This window comes from Lynx rufus, unplaced genomic scaffold (assembly GCF_022079265.1).
Source record: "Lynx rufus isolate CCGP_SWC_20201006 ecotype Redwood Valley unplaced genomic scaffold, mLynRuf1.p SCAF_2, whole genome shotgun sequence".
Taxonomy (NCBI): domain Eukaryota; kingdom Metazoa; phylum Chordata; class Mammalia; order Carnivora; family Felidae; genus Lynx; species Lynx rufus.
The window spans coordinates 187,393,981-187,413,248 of NW_025814834.1; the positions used below are offsets into that span (position 1 = coordinate 187,393,981).

General features: G+C 45.9%; 1 protein-coding gene across 1 annotated transcript in view; it reads right to left on the reverse strand.

Moving 5' to 3' along the window:
* Nucleotides 1-1,009: 1,009 nt before the first annotated feature.
* The window catches only part of ARMH1 (armadillo like helical domain containing 1), a 37,111-nt gene continuing 18,852 nt past the window's right edge, over nt 1,010-19,268 (reverse strand). Inside the window, exons 7-12 of the mRNA XM_047084467.1 lie at nt 2,368-2,490; nt 2,208-2,280; nt 1,954-2,083; nt 1,787-1,864; nt 1,400-1,481; nt 1,010-1,323 (exon numbers count right to left, since the gene is read on the reverse strand). Of these exons, the coding sequence (XP_046940423.1) occupies nt 1,205-1,323; nt 1,400-1,481; nt 1,787-1,864; nt 1,954-2,083; nt 2,208-2,280; nt 2,368-2,490 (605 nt within the window). The 3' untranslated portion in view covers nt 1,010-1,204. The remainder of the gene's footprint in view (nt 1,324-1,399; nt 1,482-1,786; nt 1,865-1,953; nt 2,084-2,207; nt 2,281-2,367; nt 2,491-19,268) is intronic.

A 19,268-nucleotide genomic window follows, 5' to 3' on the forward strand; every position in this document is an offset into this window, starting at 1 on the left:
AGGAGGAGACAGTTTAGAGGTAATGGGAGACTAGGTTGCCTACGGTCCTCCCTGCAGGCCATTATAAGGGCTTTAGCTTTACTTAAGTGGAGAGCCCTGCAAGAAGATAGAAACTGAAGTTTAAAAGGACTACGCTGGCTGCTGTATTTAAATGGGAATGGAAGGGCAGAAAGCCCTCTAGAGTAAATCAGAGGGAAGAGGATGGTGGATTGGACTTGGACCATTAGCAACAGAGGTAATGAGATATGGTTGGATTCTGGATATATTTGTAAGGTAGAATCAACAGAAAGAATGGATACAGATGTTGAAGAGAGACATTAAGGAGAACACTTTTGTTCTGAGTGACAAAAAGGATGAACTGCTATCACTTGAGTTGGGGGAGGTGACACAGGATCAGGAGTCCAGTTTTGGACACAAAGAGGTGGAAATGTTTAGCCAGAGATATAAATGTGTGAATCAATGGAATATGAACAGCATTTAAAGTTCTGAGACTGGATGAGATCACCAGGGTGAAAAAGTAGATGGAGAAGAGGCTCAAGGTCACTCTAGTTAGAAAGAAGCTGGTTTGGGTGCCTGCATGGCTCGGTCAGTTGAGCGTCCGACTTCAGCTCACAGTTTGTGAGATCAAGCCCCACACTGAGCTCTGCGCTGAGCCAGCTTGGGTCCTCTCTCTCTTCCTGTCTCTGCCTCTCCCCTGCTTGTGTTCCCCCACTCTTTCTCTAAAAAATAAACATTTAAAAAAGAAAGAAAGAAGCTGGGTTGAAGAGGACAAATCAGCAAAAGAGTAAACGAGGAAGCAACCAGAGAGATAGGAGAAAACCAGGTGAGTGTGGTCTCCTGGAGGAGGGAGTGCAGGGGCCAGTAAGGAGCTGAAGTGAGGGTCTCTCCTCAGGCTATGCTCTTGAACCTTAAAGGATGTTGATGTTCCTTCACTCAGAACCAGCTTTTCTCTGGCGAGCAGAGGCACCCCAACCCACCATGGAAGCTCTCATTTAATCCTCCCCCCCCTTACAGAGAGAACAAACAGACAGCAAGACTATTTATTGAAATTTCCCAGACAGCAGCCCTTCCTCTCCCCTACTGGCATGAACCCCGCAGCCTCCCACCTAGGGCTAACGGAGGGAGTCACCCTGAGCTTGACCCTAGGCTCCTTCTGCCAGGTAAAACACAGCCTTGGCCTTTCCGGGTTGCCTCAGAGGCTCCGTTACTCCTTTCCTTCCGAACCCTCCTTCTGGAAGTATGTGGTGTAAGCCAGTTGATCCTCACCACAAGGGCCAAGGTAAAAGCTCATGTTGCTGTAGGAGACGCCACTGATGGATAACGCTGGAAGCAGGGGAGGCGAGCCTGAGTCTGGGTGCCCGTTGCACCTCTGCTCCAGGTCCCCTCACTCCCCACTCACCTTTGGAAACATTGACTTTGTTGGCCGCCAAGATGTCCGCCTGAATGCTATCTATTTTCATGTACAAGTCCTCGGCATTGCTCTGAGGACAGGAGCAAGGGGAACCCGCTGAGGTGCAAGGGCAGTCTGCACTTGGAGGTGGGCTCGGGCAGAGGACTGTCGCAGGATCCAGTGCTTGACCGGAAGGGCAGTAAAGAGAACGGAAGGACACGGGGCGGGGAAGGGGAGGGGAGAGGGGGAGAGCGCAAGCCAGGGCAGTCCTTCCTGCAGCGGGCCACCAGGTCCAATCTGTGTAGGGGGTGTGTCCCAGGGGAGGGACGCTGTGGAGGCGGCACCGTACTGTCGGGGTCACTGCTTTTTGGGGCGGGGCGGGGCGGGAGCACTCACGAGGAAGAGCTCGTAGAGTTCCTCTCCCATGGACCTGCGCACGTGCTCCTCCACCACTGGGAACATCTGCACGAAGTACTGCGGCGGCGGACGGGGCGGCGGCGGGGTGACCGCGGTGGAGTCGCCCGGGGCCCGCCGCGCCGCTCGCCAGCCCTTCCGCCGCTCACCTCCAGCGTGAGGCTGGCCTGCCGTTGGCTGTTGCTGTGGTCCGTGTTGCCCATGGCGGCCATCAGGCTGTGTACCACGCGCAGGTGCAGCATCTCCTCGGCGATGCTCGTGTTGCTGCGCGCCAGGACCCTGTGCCAGGAGTTCCGGCTGCGGCGACCCCTTGGAACCCCCCAGGCGGCGCGAGCGCTCCGGGGCCTGCGGGCAGCGCCAGCCCGTTTTGCGCCCCCCCCCCCAACTACCCCTGCCCGCTTACCCGATGGCCTTGGCCGCCGCGGCCTGCTGCAAGAACACCGGCAGGTTGGCGGTGAGCTGGAGAACCGCGGAGTCTGGAGGAGGGGCGGCCGTGAGGCGGAAGGCCCTGCTTCGCAAGCCCAGGAGCCCCTCCCGCAGCCCCAGTCTGAGCGGCTCCCTACCGTTGAGGATCTTGGGCTGCAGTTTGCTGGTCTCCTTGACTGATGGTATCAGCAGCGCCACGAGGCCCTTGAGCAGCGCCTGACACACGTCATAGTTGACCAGGTCCTTGATCAGCTCGATGGCTGGAGAAGGGCAGAGGCTCTGGGGAGGCCTGACCTCCAACACTACCCATCCCCATCCAACAAGCAAAGATCCCCCCTTGAACCAAGTCGCTTCCCTTTACCCTCATCCCCTTCATGGACCTCTCCTAGCACCTTTTACTCGTTAGCACTGTGCAAGGTGTGTGTGGGGCAAGCTGGGCAGGCAACACCTCACTCCTGTCCTTTCTGGATCTGTGGTTAAAGAGGAGGAGGGGGCTGAGCCTCATCTCCCAACCTCACCCCTCACCCCTCACATAACCAGCCATAGAGGGAAGAGGAGGGTTGGATGGTGAGCCTATCCATCAAGGAGGCTTAGATGCTGTCAGGGCTGGAGGCCCCACAGAGGTGGGTCCACCTTGGGCTTGGAGGAATCCGGGTGTCCGTGTGGGAGGGGCTAGGGCTTGAAAGGGAGACAAAGATGGACAAAGACAAGGGGTGAGAGGGAGACAGAGCAAGTGGGTGGAGGATATGTGGCAGAAAGTGAGAAGGGTGGAAGCAAGGTAGATTGTGGTTTGGGGAAACTTTAGTTTCTGACAACCCATTTATGGAGCCCTTCTTTGCCTAGGCTTTCCACACAGTATTGCGCTGAAGCAAGCTTACCATAACCAAATGAGATTTGCTTTGCAATATTTTACATTTGCCCATTTTACATTTCAGGGAATGAGGCCCAGGGGTAAAGCACTCTGCCTAAGGTACCATAGCTAGGAAGTGGTAGAAGCAAAAGGAAAGACTTGGTTAGGAAGAAAGAAGGAACTAGAATTTATTGAGGGGTTTTCCTGTAGATACTTTCCAGCCACCCATTCATTCCAGCATTCACTCAGCCCTTGGGCACATCTGCACTAAACACCTGGCACAGGTGCACTGTATGGTGACAAGTGCTTTAAAAGGGGTTCATAGGCCGTGGCGTGCCTGGGAGTGCACTGGGGAAAACTGAATCTTTTTGTAAAGGGAAAGGAACCACGGAGAGGCAGAGCTGGAAGGGGGCACGGTGAGATGGTAATGTGACGGAACACTGGGGTAAATGTTATTTGAAACACATATACTTGCCACACAGAAGACAGAGCGCATGGTCCCCCAGCATAGGAGTCAGGTCCCCCCTATTTCTCCACTTACTCCTAGGGGAGCCAAGATTTGGGAAACCACCCATCCCTGGCTAGCTCATTTGCATACCAGGCTGCATTTATACACATGGGAACTATTATCAGTGTTATCTCTTTGAATAACAGAAGTTAACCCTTTATTTCCTTGAGAGGAAATTTTTACCTAGTAAGGATATACTTGAGATAATTCTCTGCACTGGAAGAAAAACTTTTGTCTGCAAATGCAAAGGCACCACAAGTGCAGGGGCATCAGCCAGTATCCAGGATGATGGGCACAGAAAGAGCACCAATATTTCGTTTCTCTCCTTCTTAAGTGAATCTTTGGCTTAGATGCTAAAGGTTTTGTGGGATGAAACATTAGAAAATTGGTAGTGAAACTTTCAGAGGCCTTGCTTAGGAAAGGCTAAATGTTGAGCATGTCAAAGATAGTCCCTTGACACTGTACGGGCCTGAATGGGCTCTTAACTTAGTAATAAGAAACTAAGACTAAGTTATATTGCTAAAGATTATTTTGGTGAGCTTCTTTTTGTCCTGGGGCGTGTACTCCTTCACAAGGTTGAGAACTTAAGATTGTTAAGATTGGGTCGCTGGGTTTCCACGCTCCCCCTACCCCCCATCATAGCTACAAGTGAGACTCCAGTTTGGTCCTATCCCGTCGCCACCTGCGCTCCTTAGGGCCCCAAGGCCTAGGCTTGGGCAACATCTCAACAAATGTTTTGGGTGCCTTCCCTTCCCCTGAGCCATGGGTGGTGGGGCAGGTTGCAGACTCGTGCTCTACTTTGTGCCAACCCTGGCATCTCACCCAGAGGACTCATTTGCATATACCCATTGGTGCTGCCCTTAGTACTACAGGTCGGTTTAAAACTGGGCATTTCTCTGTTTGCATGGATCAATTTATGTCTTTTCTAAAAATCCCCTTCACAAATTTTTCTAGCAGAGTGACTGCAGCACAGGAATAGACCTCAGGCTTGGAGAATTGCAATCAGTTACAGAAAGAGGGGCAAACATAGCTACATATACTCTGGTTTCTCTTCAGATTGCTCACCTTTTGCTAACGATTTCCGTGGAGAGAAACGTTTGCAAGTTTGCCTTATTTCTGAGCTCAAAGGAAAAGTTTCCAGCGTTTCATCTGTTAGGTATATGGTATTTGCTATAGTTTCTTGTAGATGCCTCTTATTGAACAGAGATTTTTTCAAACTTTTTTTCCTGTTAAAATGATATATGTGCATTCCTGGATTGATATATTATCCTTGGCATATTCTGCTAGATTCAATTTGCTAATATTTTACGTAGTTTTTGAGTTATGTTCATGAATAAGAGTGGTGTATGATTTCTCTTTTGCATGCTGTTATTCATGGATTTTGATACTAAGATCAGGCTAACCTTACAAGATGAGTTGGGGGTATATGTACTTTATTTTTCTAATCTTGGGAAGAGTTTGTGTAAGACTAGAATTTTATCTTCAATGTTTGTTAGAATTCTTTTAAGCTGATTTTATAGGGAAAAAATTACTGATTCATTTTCTTTAATGGTTAGGGGACTATTTGTGTTTTCTATTTCTTCCCAAGTCTATTTCAGTAGGTTATCTTTTCTAGCAGTTTTCATTTACATTTTCAAACATATTGAAAAAAGTTCATTTTATCATCTTTTAAAAAATCATTTTAGGGGCGCCTGGGTGGCTCAGTCGGTTGGGCATCCGACTTCAGCTCAGGTCATGATCTTGCGGTCTGTGGGTTCGGGCCCCGCGTCAGGCTCTGTGCTGACAGCTCAGAGCCTGGAGCCTGTTTCGGATTCTGTGTCTCCCTCTTCCTCTGACCCTCCCCTGTTCATGCTCTCTCTCTCTCTCTCTGTCTCAAAAATAAATAAATGTTAAAAAAAATTAAAAAAATCATTTTAATGAGTGTAGCATCCATAGTGATGTATCCTTTTATATTCTCCATATTAATTACATGACTTTTCTCTTTTTGCATCAGTTCCCTTTGCCCCTAGGTCCCATGGGTGTAATGCCATGGATGCTTGCTTATGCAGGAGTGTGCACTACAAAGAGAAACCCTGATCTCAGAGAACCTGAATGTTAGTCAGTAAGCATGCCTGGCTTTTGCTTGAAACGGAGAAATATATTTTCCAAAGCTTGTTTGCTAACCAACATCCTTGAAAAGATAGTCTGGAACAAAGAGCAATTAGCATCTCACTTAAAAGACCTGCAGAGGGAGCTTGGGTGGCTCAGTCAGTTAAGCATCTGACTTCAGCTCAGGTCGTGATTTCACAGTCTGTGAGTTCAAGCCCCACGTTGGGCTCTGTGCTGACAGCTCCGAGCCTAGAGCCTGCTTCTGGATTTTGTGTTTCCCCCTTTCTCTGCTCCTCCCCTGCTCATGCTCTCTCTCTCAAAAATAAATAAACATTAAAAAAACAATTAAAGGGGCGCCTGGGTGGCGCAGTCGGTTAAGCGTCCGACTTCAGCCAGGTCACGATCTCGCAGTCCGGGAGTTCGAGCCCCGCGTCAGGCTCTGGGCTGATGGCTCAGAGCCTGGAGCCTGTTTCCGATTCTGTGTCTCCCTCTCTCTCTGCCCCTCCCCCGTTCATGCTCTGTCTCTCGCTGTCCCAAAAATAAATAAACGTTGAAAAAAAAATTAAAAAAAAAAAAAAAAACAATTAAAAAGACCTGCAGAAATGTGACAGACCTGTTGAGAATTGTCTCCTAGGATTATTTTTCTTTTGCTAGAAGTACTCCTTCAGCAGACATCCTTGCCTTGCTCCTGAACTTAGGGGCAAAGCATTCAGTGTTTCACTATTAAGTATGTTAGCTGTAGATTTTTTTCTTTTTAATTAAGTTGGGGAAGTTCTTCTCTAGTCTTATTTTCCTGAGAGTTTTTATCATGGGTGCTGACTTTGTCAAATGCACATTCTGTACTGATTGATATAATAATGTGATTTTTCTTCTTTAAAGAGCCTATTTATTTGGAATATAAAATTGATTGATTTTTGGATACTGAGCCAGCCTTGCATTCCTGGAATGAACCCTAATTGGTCATGGTGTATAATTCTTTTTACATGTTGCTGAATCCTAACTGGTAATATGTTGTTAAGGATTTTTGCATCTATATTGATGGATGGATATTGATCTGTACTTTTCTTGTACTGCCACTGTGTGTTTTGGTATTAGGGTAATACTAACCTCATAAAATCAATTAGGACTTACTCCCTCCCTTTCTGTGTTCTAGAAATACAGAACTGTGTTCTATAAATATCAGTATACACTGATGGTTTTCTTTTTTCTTTTTTTTAATTTTTATTTATTTTTGAGAGAGAGACAGAGCGTGAGCAGGGGAGGGGAGGGGAGAGAGGGAGACACAGAATCTGAAGCAGGCTTTAGGCTCTAGGCCTGATGTGGGGCTCGAATTCATGAATAGTGAGATCATGACCTGAGCTGAAGTTGGACGCTTAACTGACTGAGCCACCCAGGCGCCCCTATACACTGCTGGTTGATGGTGTTATTGAGTTCTTTATACTTGCTGATTTTTCTAGTTATTCTATACATTGTTGAGAGGGGGATGTTGAGGTCTCCAACTATGATTGTAGAGCTCTCTTTTCAATGCTATCATTTTGCTTTACATATTTTGGTAGGTCTCTTTTTCAGTGCATATACATAAATGTATATGTCCATATACTATGTTTATGGATTACTATGCCTTCTTCGTGGATTTACCCTTTCGTCATTATATAATATCCCTCTCCATCTCTGGTAACTTTCTTTGCTCTGAAGTCTACTTCATCTGATATTAATAGAGCTATTCCTGCTTTCCTTTGATTAGTACTTTCATGAAGTATCTTTTTCTTTTTCTTTTCGACCTGCTTATACTGTTTTATTTGAAGTGAAGTTCTTGGAGACAGTACATAGTTGAGTCATAGTGTATGGATTTATTTTTATTTAACCTGTTTAGATTTTATTGTGGATTGGAGTCTTTCATCATTTCTTGACAATTCTCAGTCATTGTCTCTTTAATGGTGCTGCCCTGTTCTTTCTCTTTTCTCTTTGCCCCTATTAGATAATCTCGCTCTATCCTTAGTCTTACTCTTCTTCCCCTCTTCCAGGTTACTAATTTTCTCTTCTAACTAATTTTCTAACTAATTCTAACTAATTTTCTCTGTCTGAGTTAGACACTCATCTCTGTGTCTGCTCTACTGTTAAATGTGTACATTGAGTAATTACTTTTAGCTATTGTATTTTTAAAAAAATATTTATTTATTTTGTGGAGACCACAAACAGGGGAGGGACAAAGAGAGGGGGACAGAGGATCCGAAGCAGGCTCTGTGCTGACAGGCTGAGAGTAGTGAGCCCGATATGGGGCTCAAACTCACAAATCATGAGATCATGACCTAAGCGGGAGTCGGCTCTCAACCAAGTGAGCCACCGAGGTGCCCCAGCTATTGTATTTTTAAATTTGAGAAATTCCATCTGGTTGTTTCTCAAATCTATTATGTCACTTTTTATAACTTCCTGTACCCTAAAGTTATTTGACAGATTTTTTTAACTGAGTTTTTGATAGGCTGAAGTCTTTGTGAGTCATTTTCTAGTCTACTCATCACTTATAGTGACTTCTTTGTGTGTATGGTTGTCTTATAGTTTGGGTTGGTCTTGTATTTGCAAAATTAATTGTAGGAAAAAAACTTCAGAGCTAGGAAGGAGACACTTTTTCCAGAGAGCATTTTCCTTTCTTTCTATCAGCCACCTGGGCACTAACAATTCTGAACCATCTTTATACAAGTTCAAGACTTGAGGGTTTCTGGACCACACAGGTGGTTGCACAATCTATGCAAGGTCATTTGAAGGCTGACTTACCTCTGGCTCATCCTTATCTTGAACACATTGTCTTCTGGGGTCCTGGCTTAATGTATTTATACTTGAGGTATCATATTCCTACTGGGGGAAGGCCTTGAGTGCCTTTTCTCTCTCTTGCCATCTGATATTGCTTAGTTTCTTCAGGATCAGAAAATGGCCTCAGTTTTGATTGCTGGTCTTATCTTTCTGGGTTCTCACCTTCCCCTAGGTTTTGGTCTGGTAATTGCTCATTGTACTGCTCTTCATTGTTGTTTGGTTTTTTTGAGTAGACTCCATGCCCAATGTGGGACTTGAACTTACAACCCTGAGATCAAGAGTCACATGCTCTACTGACTGAGCCAACCAGGCTCCCTGCTCTTCATTGTTATTAAGAAGATTACAATTTTTTTCCCTTTTGATATTTACGGTATGATGGGAAATAGATATTTGATTTTTGCCCCTGGTTACTAGCCCATAGCTTGTAAAAATCCTTGGAATCTCCAGAGTGTACTTTATGTGTTAAATGAAATAATTGGTGACTGAGAGCCTCTAGATGGCATCAGGATGGGGGCTGATCAGTAGAAAGGCCAAGGCATGACTACAGGATTGGAATTTTCAGCTCAATCCCCTGACCTCTGGGGAGGGGAGAGCGCCTGGAAAGTGAGTTAATCACCAAGAACCAATCTAGTAACCGTGCCTATGTAATGAAACTTCCATAAGAACCCTAAGTGATAGGTTCAGAGAACTTCTGAATTGGTGAATGCGTTGAGGTGTGTGGGGGTGTGTAACCGGAGCAGTCCCCCAACCCATACTTTGCCTTATACCTCTCTTCCATTCTCCTGTTCCTGAATTGTATCTTTTATAATACACTACTGGGGTGCCTGGGTGGCTCAGTTGGTTGGGCGTCCAACTCTTAATTTCGGCTCAGGTCATGATTTCATGGTCACGAGATGGAGCCCTGTCTTGAGCCCCGTGTCGAGCCCTGCATCGGGTTCTGCACTGGGCATGCAGCTTGCTTAAGATTCTCTCTCTCCCTCTCCCTCTGCTGCTACCCCATTTGCATGCATGCTCTCTCTCTCTTTCTCTCTCAAAAAAAAAAAAAAAGAAAAAAAAAGAAAAAAGAATATAATAGACTGCTAATAGTAAGCAAAATGCTTTCCTGAGTTTTGTGAATTGTTTCAGCAAATGATTGAACCTGCAAAGGAGGAAGGGTGTGGGAGCCCCCTGGCTTTATAGCCAAGTTGGACAGAAGTATGGATAACCTGGGGACCTAATACTTGTGACTGGCATTTGAAGTGAGGGCAATCTTGTGGGGCTGAGCCCTTAAACCTGGGGAGTCTGAAGCTAACTCTACTCCAGATAGTTAACTACTCCAGATAGTGTCAGAATGGAATTGAATTGAAATGTAGGGTACCCAATTGATGTCTGCAGAGGACAGGAGAATTGCTTAATGTGGAAACTCCCCTCCCCCCATTTGGTATCAGAAGTGTTGTAGTAAAAACAACTCAACATCAATCCCCCCAGAAGGGGAATTGATCCACATTTCCTAGCCTACAATTATCAGAAAAAAAGAGTCTTCTTCATCTGACTACTGCTACTTATTCTTCCAGACTCACCTCAGAAATTAGCTTTCAAGTATCTTTCTCTGGCCTGTTCTCCCCCTGCCTCCACCCTGGACCACTCAGGAGTAGATGTCCTGTGTCTCTGGTCCTACAGCACCATTTTCTCACTGTGGAATACTGGCGTCATCCAGTAACAGTCTTTCCACTACTGTGAACTCCTGAACATATCTGAGGCATCTCTGCCTACCCAGAACCTCAAACCCATCCAGTCCGTGAATGTTGAAAAGAATTGACTGGATCCTGCATTCCTATGGCCTAATGACCACTCAGGTAATGGCAGCCTAGGACTGTGCTGGGAAACTGCCATTACCTGGTGGGAGATGGCCTCAGAGGAGGCTCTGCACTGGTCACTATGGCCCTTGTCCACCCTGAGCCGTGGAAGTGTTCTTCGCTCTGCTTCTTCGTAGGCTGGAGAGCCATGGAGCCATCCACCACGGCACCATCCCTCTACCCCCATGGCCAACCAAGAGAGCTCTTTGAAGCCAGGATCTTATACTTGCTGGTGAGCCCAGAACTGAGCCACACATGCCATGAACACTCACTTCATACGAGACAGGTGTATGGAAAGGTGAAGGGATTGCGGCCCCTCCCACATAGTGGGGGACGAGGGGCAGCAGGTGAAGTAGCCAGGGACAGGGACTGCATGGATCTGCAGAGCACACAGAGTGGGTGTCTACACAGGCTGCTTGCAGCTCTTGGAAGCTTTATTTGCTTAACTCCAAACATATGTTGCCTAACCATGAGCATGTGCTGGTGATTTATAATCTTGTCAGAAAACTCTCAGGGAGTCACCAACAGCACAGTGGCCTATTTACCCAGAAGCAGAGGCTGGGGAGGCAGCCAGCAGTCCCATGCTGTGTTTCATATGCCACACACTCTACTCTCCTGCCTGGTGCTGAGCATTTTCAGCTGCCAGTACCCCCAGAAGGAGGGGGCTGACCCCTGCACTCCAGGCCTCAGAGTGTCCTTGGGCAGGAAGGAGAACCAGTTTTGGCTGGTGGGTTAATCTAAAGAAAGGCACCAGTAAGGCATCTTCCACGCTGCCCTCATCTCAGATCCTGGGGGGGCCTCCCATCCATTTACATTGCAGAGCCGTGGGGCACACAGAGGCCCAGTCCTGAAGCCCCATGCAAAGCCAGTGTTGTCTTGGCCTGTTTTTCCCAATCACAGAACCAACGATTCACTCGCTAGCAGAAGACCTCTTAAGAACATCCCTGCTACCCCTTCTAGTGCAAAGCATTCTGAGGACAGACCTTCTGCAGTAGCCCCTTCTCTCTGGACCAACCTGACTCAGAAATAGCTGCTTCATTCAGAAACACTTCCAAGGACTGTCTAGCTTCTGCTTGCTTCTGGGCTTTCTCTTTCCTCCAGGTCTTCCAGGGTAGCCCTCACAATCCCATGGGCCCCCACTCTAGCCTCTGGTACTCAGATATGGTTCTAATTCAAAATCACAGAGACAGCAACACTATAGAGGGAGAGGGACCAGCGCACTGACCCTCCCTGGCTTCCCCCACCCCACTCTCCCACTTGGACAAAAAATGTAGCCTGGGATGCCTCAGGCTGCTTGGCTAGTGCCTGAACACACCACCCCCCAAGTAGTTTTTACTTGTTCTCTTAGGGTTTGGTCCTGAAACTTTCTTCCTTCTTTTTGAATCAGTGGGGTTTGGGATCTGCATGGTTGGCTCCCCCCATACCTGACTCTGCTGGGCTCTGTCAGCCGCAGCACACCTTGCCTTAGTAGCTGTGCTCTTTCCAGGCCCATGTGGGCAGCACCTTAGTGCCAGGACACCTGGGCAGAACACTTGCCTGTGTCTGAGAGAGTTCTACGTGCAGCAAGAAATGACTTGGCGAACATTCAGGGTGGCAATGAATGGATGAACATATTTTTATGAAATGTTTCTGCCCACGCAGGACCAAGTGCTCCAGGAGATAAATATCTGGTTCTGCCTATTCACTTTACCCTGAATTCTGAATCCTTCATTGCCAGTATATCTGCAATACTTGGAACTCTTTTGGAAAAAGGAAGATTTATTCACTGAATCATTTTTGATTGAGTTTTAAAATTCACAGCTGTCAATGTTTACACCTAAAGCAAAAGCGCCAGTCTCTGCCCAAATGTCTTCACAAGAACCACAGCCAGTTACAATTCTTTACACATGGGGCTAGTTCCTAAGCATGGCAGAGTCATTCAGAAAGCAAAGGGCAACAGGGGATTACTGTCTTTGGCAGCTTTGCCTGAAGCCTGTGGTTCTGACAACATTCAACTGTCCTAAATTGGCTCAGTCACTGATTTATTGATTCATTCATTCATCTAACAAAATATTCATTGAGCATCTTCTGTGTGCCAGCCCCCCTGTGCTAGGGCTAAGAGGAGGACTAAGACAGCATCCTTGCCCTCAGAGATGACACAGTCTAAGGTTGGGGGGCGGGGGGGATACCAGTAAGGAAACTGGCATGTATGATGTAGTTTTTTTAAAAAAAAATTTAATGTTTATTTACTTATGAGAGAGAGAGAGAGACAGAGCATGAGCAGGGGAGGGGTAGAGAAAGAATATGAAGCAGGTTCCAGGCTCTGAGCTGTCAGCACAGAGCCTAACGTGGGACTTGAACTCACGAACCGTGAGATCATGACCTGAGCTGAAGTCAGATGCTTAACCCACTGAGCCACTCAGGCGCCCCTATGATGTAGTTTTATAAGAGCCATGGGAACACAAAGGAAGCCAGGTTGGTGTGAGGGTATGTTGAGGAACTGGGGGCTAGAGAATCGGGAAAAGGCTTTCTTGGAGAAGGTGACATGTGAGCTGACAAAGTCTTGGGGTGAAGGGAGGGACTAGAATTATGAACGTGGCAAAGCGCATGCCCCTATTGTGGCCAGGCAAGCAGGGAGGTCTGCCTGACATGAAATGACGGCCCATGGAGTGAGAGCTAAGCCTGAGGAGGCAGGCTGGATTCCGAGGGCTTTGCATGGGCCAACCGCCCTATAGGACAAGTATTTTCTTGTCTTTCATGTCAGAGGAAACTGACTTAAAAAGATTGAGTAGCTTGCCCAAGGCCCAACAGCTAATAAGTAGCAGAATGACTCTTTCGGATTCCAAAGCTCATATTCTTCACCACTAAGCTCCGCTACCTTGGCTCGGTGGAGGACTAGGAGAAAAGACTGTGTAGACACTGTGCTGGAAAGATGGAGATTGGTTTAGAGGTGAGACATATAAAGATATGAGTTACACCAGTGGAGACAGAATGAAGAAGAGGGAGATTTGAACAATATTAAGGAGTTAAGAGTTGACTGGTCTTGTTAGAAGTTGGTTACAGGTGGGAAGCAGGAAGAAATGTTGATGACCTACATTTCCAGCCTTGGGTGCTTTTCACTGAGATTGAGGCCTTGGAGCTGGAATCTCAGGAGTCCAATTCTGAACTTGGTCAGTGACATCCAAGGGGAGATGTTCAGAAGGCAAATGGGAACAATGGGGTGGAGCTCAGGAGAGCAGTGTGAGCTGGAGAGAGGTCACTCAACTGCTCTGCCCGTCTGCCACAAAATGGGAATAATAATTGTGTCTACTTCATCAGCTTGTTGTGAGGATTAATGAGTAGAGAGCTGGAGCAGTACCTAACACGGAGTAAATACCTTATAAAGGCTAGCCATTAGCGTGTCTATCATTATAGGCAGTAATTAAAACTGTGGGAGTAGATGAGGTACCGCAGACAGAAAGAGAAGAGCAGGGGACCTGGGACTGAATCCTGAGAGAAATAGAAGGGAAGTTGCACCTAAGGGACTGGTGGAGGGATAGGAATATGCAAAGGAAGGACTGAGCAGCAGTCCCAGAAAGATAGGAGGGAACCAGGAGAGTGTTGGGAGGGCGGGTGTCAGGGAAGGAAGAGATCAGAGTTTTCCGGGAGGAGGGTGGTGATCAGGAGCCATTGAGAGGTCATGCCCAGTGAGGCTGAGAAGCAGCTCTGCAGGGCCCAAGCTTTCATTTGACAAACCGGTTGGGTACATGTCAGCTACAGTGCTAGTGCTGACTGGAACAGCAGGAAACAAAACAGATGCAAGGGCCGGCCCACTGACACTCAAAGGAGACTTCAGTGCAAAAGGAGGGATTCCTCCAATCCAAGGAAGAACCACAGAACCCACAGCCTGTCAGCCCAGGAAGAAAGTTCCTGGATCACCTGTCTGATAGCTGAAGGAAGCCGGAACAAAATGACTTGCCCTGGAAGTCACAATGAGTAGGAGACAAGGTTGTAGCAGCGGGCTCAGTATTCTTTGGGCAGACGGAACCTTAGAAATGAATGGCATTGCACCTGGGAGCTGTGGAGATGGTGCGCAACTACTTCTAAGGCACTCAGCACTGAGGAAGTTTGTTTTACAATTCTTTGCTCCTAGAGCCCTGGGAAACCCAGGTCTCAGTTCTTTGTTTTCACTTTCATACGAGACTGCCACCTACTGGCCACATATGAGAAGTGTGCTTCAGTGGGTGTCCGAACACAAGTAGGCTTCATTTCCCAGCAAGTAAGTGTGAATACATTCGGCAAGTTGCTGTTGTGAGGAACTTATAACTCATAAGAAGCCAGTGTCAGGCATCTTCCTGACCAACCGCATTCTATCTCTTACTCCTATACATCTCACCACCTCTTTCACCACATCTTGTTCAAAACCCATTGTTGAAACACAGAAAACATATTTTACACACTATTTTCTTTTAAAAAACTCAGGCGAGGGCACCTGGGTGGCTCAGTCGGTTGAGAGACTGACTACGGGACTCTGGTTTCGGGTCAGGTCATGATCTGGCAGTTTGTGGGATTGAGACCCTCGTCAGGCTCTGTGCTGCCAGTGTGGCCTGCTTGGGATTCTCTCTTTTTCCCTCTCTCTGCCACCCCCAGCCCCCTGCGTACGTACGCTCTCTCTCAAAAATAAATAAACATTAAAAAAATGAAAAAGTCAGGCGAGAAAGCAGTTAATTTCATGTACTCTGGTGGTGTATGTACTGCCAAATTAAGAATTACTGTAGTGTGTCTTCTTTAGGCATCTGCTATTCTGGGCAAGGCTCACCAAGTCCAACCAGCCCATGCGCTGGTGCTTTGAACTGGCCCTGACACCCGAGTGGAGCACCATTGCCCGAGGTGCACAAGGGGAGACAGCGCCAGGCCAGGGCAGACACAGAGGCTTTGAGGGCTAGGCAAATCGGGCAAGTAGAAACAAGTTTTCCCAAGAACTTATTAAAAACAACAACAACAACAACAAACTATGGGAAACTATATAATAAAACTTAGGAACACTGAATAAAGTGTGGCAGTTGAAGTGCTCATATAATTTGGGGGAAATAATGCATCTTTTAAGAATATTCAGCAGATTTTTATGGTAAACTATCCATTAGTGTCAGAGCCTTGTGACTGTTCAGTGAAGCTGCACAGGACGGGTGGCCTCTTACACAGCAGGAAAGGGTGAAACTCCTGCTACTGTGGGTTAGCTCAGAAAAGGAGAACAAAGGCACAAGGTTCTATGGGGCAAAAAGTGTAGTTTTAAAAATGAGACCTTATAGTATTTGCATGACCCTGTGAAGGGCATGAAGCTAAGAAAACATAATTATGTTTTATGGTAGTAATAATATTGTCTGTCCTCAGGTTTTTGACTATTTCTCAAAGTGGTAAAAATTTTACAAGTCTTTTTTCATAACACTGGAAGGACAGCATAGTGTGGTGGTGAGGATTTGGGCTCAGGGGTCATTCTGCCTGGGTGTGACCCACAACTTTCCCACTTATTATCTCTGAGACTTTGGGTGGGTTATTCAGTTGCTCTGTGCCTCAGTTTCTTCATGTAAACGGGGGATGATAATAGTACCTACTTCTCAGAATTGTTCTGAGGACTGTGTGACTTGATTGAAGAGCTTAAAACAGTGCCTGGCACACAGTCCTCACCAGTCCCTGGTAGCAATTACTAGTTACTATTATTGTTGTTATTACTCTTGTATCAGAGCTCTACCAGGGCAGGGACTTTGTTTCGTTGGTCACTAAACACTCAGTACCCAGCCTAGTGCCTGCTCTTTTGAATAAGTAAATGATTGAACAAAAAACTTAAATAATTTAAAAGTAAACCAACAAGGGGTAACTGGGTGGCTCAGTTGATTGAGCATACACCTCTTGATTTTGGCTCAAGTCATGATCCCAGGGTCCTGGTATCGAGCCCCGTGTTGGGATCTGCACTGAGCATGGAGCCTGCTTGAGATTCTCTCTCTCTCTCTCTCTCTCTCTCTCTCTCTCTCTGCCCCTTTCTCCCTGATTCCCATCTCTAAAATAAAATAAAATAAAATAAAATAAAATAAAATAAAATAAAATAAAAGTGAATCAATAAAGGACACTATCAAAAAAATGATAAGACAGCCATTCTAGTGGGAGAAACCATTCTAGTATCCAGAATATATAAAGAACTCTTACAACTCAACAGCAAAAAGACAACCCGATTTTAAAAATGGGCAAAAGACTTGAGTAGATATTTCTCCAAGGAAGAAAAATAAATGGCCAACAGGCACTTGAAAAGATGTTCAATATCTTTAGTCATTAGGAAACTGCGAACCCAAACCACAAACCCAAACCACTCCACATGCACTAGGTTGACTATTAAAAAAAAAAAAAAAAGGAAAATGACAAGTGTTGGCAAAGATGTGGAGAAATTGGAACCTTCATACGTTGATGGTAGGAATTTAAACTGGTCTAGCTGCTGTGGAGAACAGTTTGACAGTTTCTTAAAAGGTTCAACAGAATTACCATATGACTTAGCAATTCTACCAGATATACACCCCAAAGAATTGAAAACAGGCACCAAAAACGTACATGTACATGCATGTTCATGGCAGCAGTATTCACAATAGCCAAAAGGGGGAGACAGCCCAGATGTCCATCAGTGGATGACTGGATAGACAAACTGTGGTATATACACACAATGGAATATCATTCAGCCATAAGAAAGAATGAAGTACTGATACATGTTTCCACATAGATGAGTCTTGAAAACATTATGCTAAGTGAAAGTAGCCAGATGCAAAAAGTCCCATGTTACATGATTCTGTTTATATGAAATATCTAGAACAGGCAAATCCATGGAGACAGAATGAAGAGTGGTGGTTTCCAGGGGCTGAGGGGAAGGATTGGGGAGCAAATACCTAATGGTACAGAGTGTCCTTTTGGGGGGATGAAAATATCTCAGAGCTAAATAGAGGTGGTGGTCACACAACAATGTGAATATACTAAAGACTCCTGAATTGTTCATTTTAAATCGGTTAATTTTATGTTATGGGAATCTTACCTCAATTTTAAAAATGCCTTTATGGGGACACCTGGGTGGCTCAGTATGTTAAGCGTTTGACTCTTGATTTCAGCTTAGGTCATGATCTCCTGGTCATGAGATCAAGCCCTGCATCAGGCCCCATGCTGATTGTGAAACTTGCTTGGGATTCTCTCTCTCCCTCTATGCTCCTCCCCACCCCACCTCAAATAAATAAACATTTTAAAAAATGTCTTAATGAAGAAAAATGAAGTAAACCAAATCTGTGATTGATTTCTTTCTTTAAAAAAAATTTTTTTTTTAATGTTTGTTTATTTTTGAAGGAAAAAGAGACAGAGCATGAGCAGGGGAGGGGCAGAGAGAGAGAAGAGGGAGACACAGAATCCGAAACGGGCTCCAGGCTCCGAGCTGTCAGCACAGTCTGGTGCAGGGCCTGAACTCACAAACCGTGAGATCATGACCTGACCCAAAGTCAGTCACTCAACTGACTGAGCCACCCAAGTGCCCCTGTGATTGATTTCTAAATAAACCATTCTCCTTAGTATTAGGAATCTTTGTAACTTCACAAAACCTAAGAAAAATTAACAATGAAGTTCTTGTCCACTGCCAGTCTTTCTCCAGGTCTCTGAGGGGCAGGGAAAGAGATTCAAAGACTTGTCTATGTCTGTCCTTTCACTTAGGCACTGTTTCTCTGAACTACATTTCTAGAAGATTCTACTTTGTTAGTGCAGTACAGTTTGCTCAGCCATTAACCCTGCTTTTGCATTTTGTGGCTGATAAGCTACACTTCAAACTTCACTACATGAAATACGATCATTTATTAGAAAGTCAAATTAATCCTAGGTTCTAGGTCAATTAGGCAAAAATGTTATTCCCCAAGTAACCATTTTTCCAAATTCACAAACATTTCCATTTTACCATGAACTTGTTTCTTATGCCTGTGTTTGTTTTTCAGCAATTTTTATGAGATGGTATAGTGGTTTTAAAATATGTCCACAAAAGTTTTAGTATGTTTCCTCTCAAGGGGTGGAGCCCATTTTTCCTCCCCAGCTTCTAGTGAACAGGGTGAAACAGAAGGGACGGTGTACGACTTCTGAGGTTAGATTATAAAAGGTAGTGGGGCCTCCTCCTTGCACTCCCTCAGATCACTCACTCTGGGAGAAGCCAGCTGCCATGCTGTGAGGACATTAAAGCAGCTCAATGGAGAGGCCCACATGGCGAAGACTTGAGGCTTCCTGTCAACAACCAGCTTTAACTTGCCAGGTCTGTGAGTGAGCCATGATGGAAGGGGGTCCTCTAGGCCCCGTGGCGCCTTTGGATGACCATGGTTCCAGCTAACTGCTTGACTGCAACCTCATGAGATACCTGGAGCCAAAACCACTCAGTTAAGCTGTTCCCAGATTCCTGACCCACAAAAACTGTGTGAGATAATAAATGTTTATTTTTTAGCCACTAAGTTTTGAGATAATTTGTTATATAGCAATGGGTAATGGATAGAGATGGATGGATTTAGCAGTTTTCATAGATTTCTGCAAAGTGTGAATATAATGGCTTTCATTTTGTCTTCATAGTGGCATTTTATGGAATTCTCATTTGTCTCTGCCCAAGCTCTGTGGCTGCAGTGGCAGGGAGCGGGGGCAGGGAAGGGGGACCCGGTGGAGGAGCCTGCTGGAGGTCACCATACTGCATAGCCTACACTGCCCACCCTTGAGAAGAGAGGATGGGGAGAGGTGGGACAAAGAAAGGGAGACCAAGGGCCAACAAAGGGCAGATGGGGGAACTGAGGGACAGAGAGAGTGTAAAATCTCTGAGAACTCTGAAGTTCCGGCCTCTCTCAGCTCTCTTAGGTCCCATTAATACAACCAATGCTCTAAACTTCACAAATATTTAAAGGAAACATGTCAGTAAATTGGGAATTTGGTGAACTGGGCACTCAGCAAATT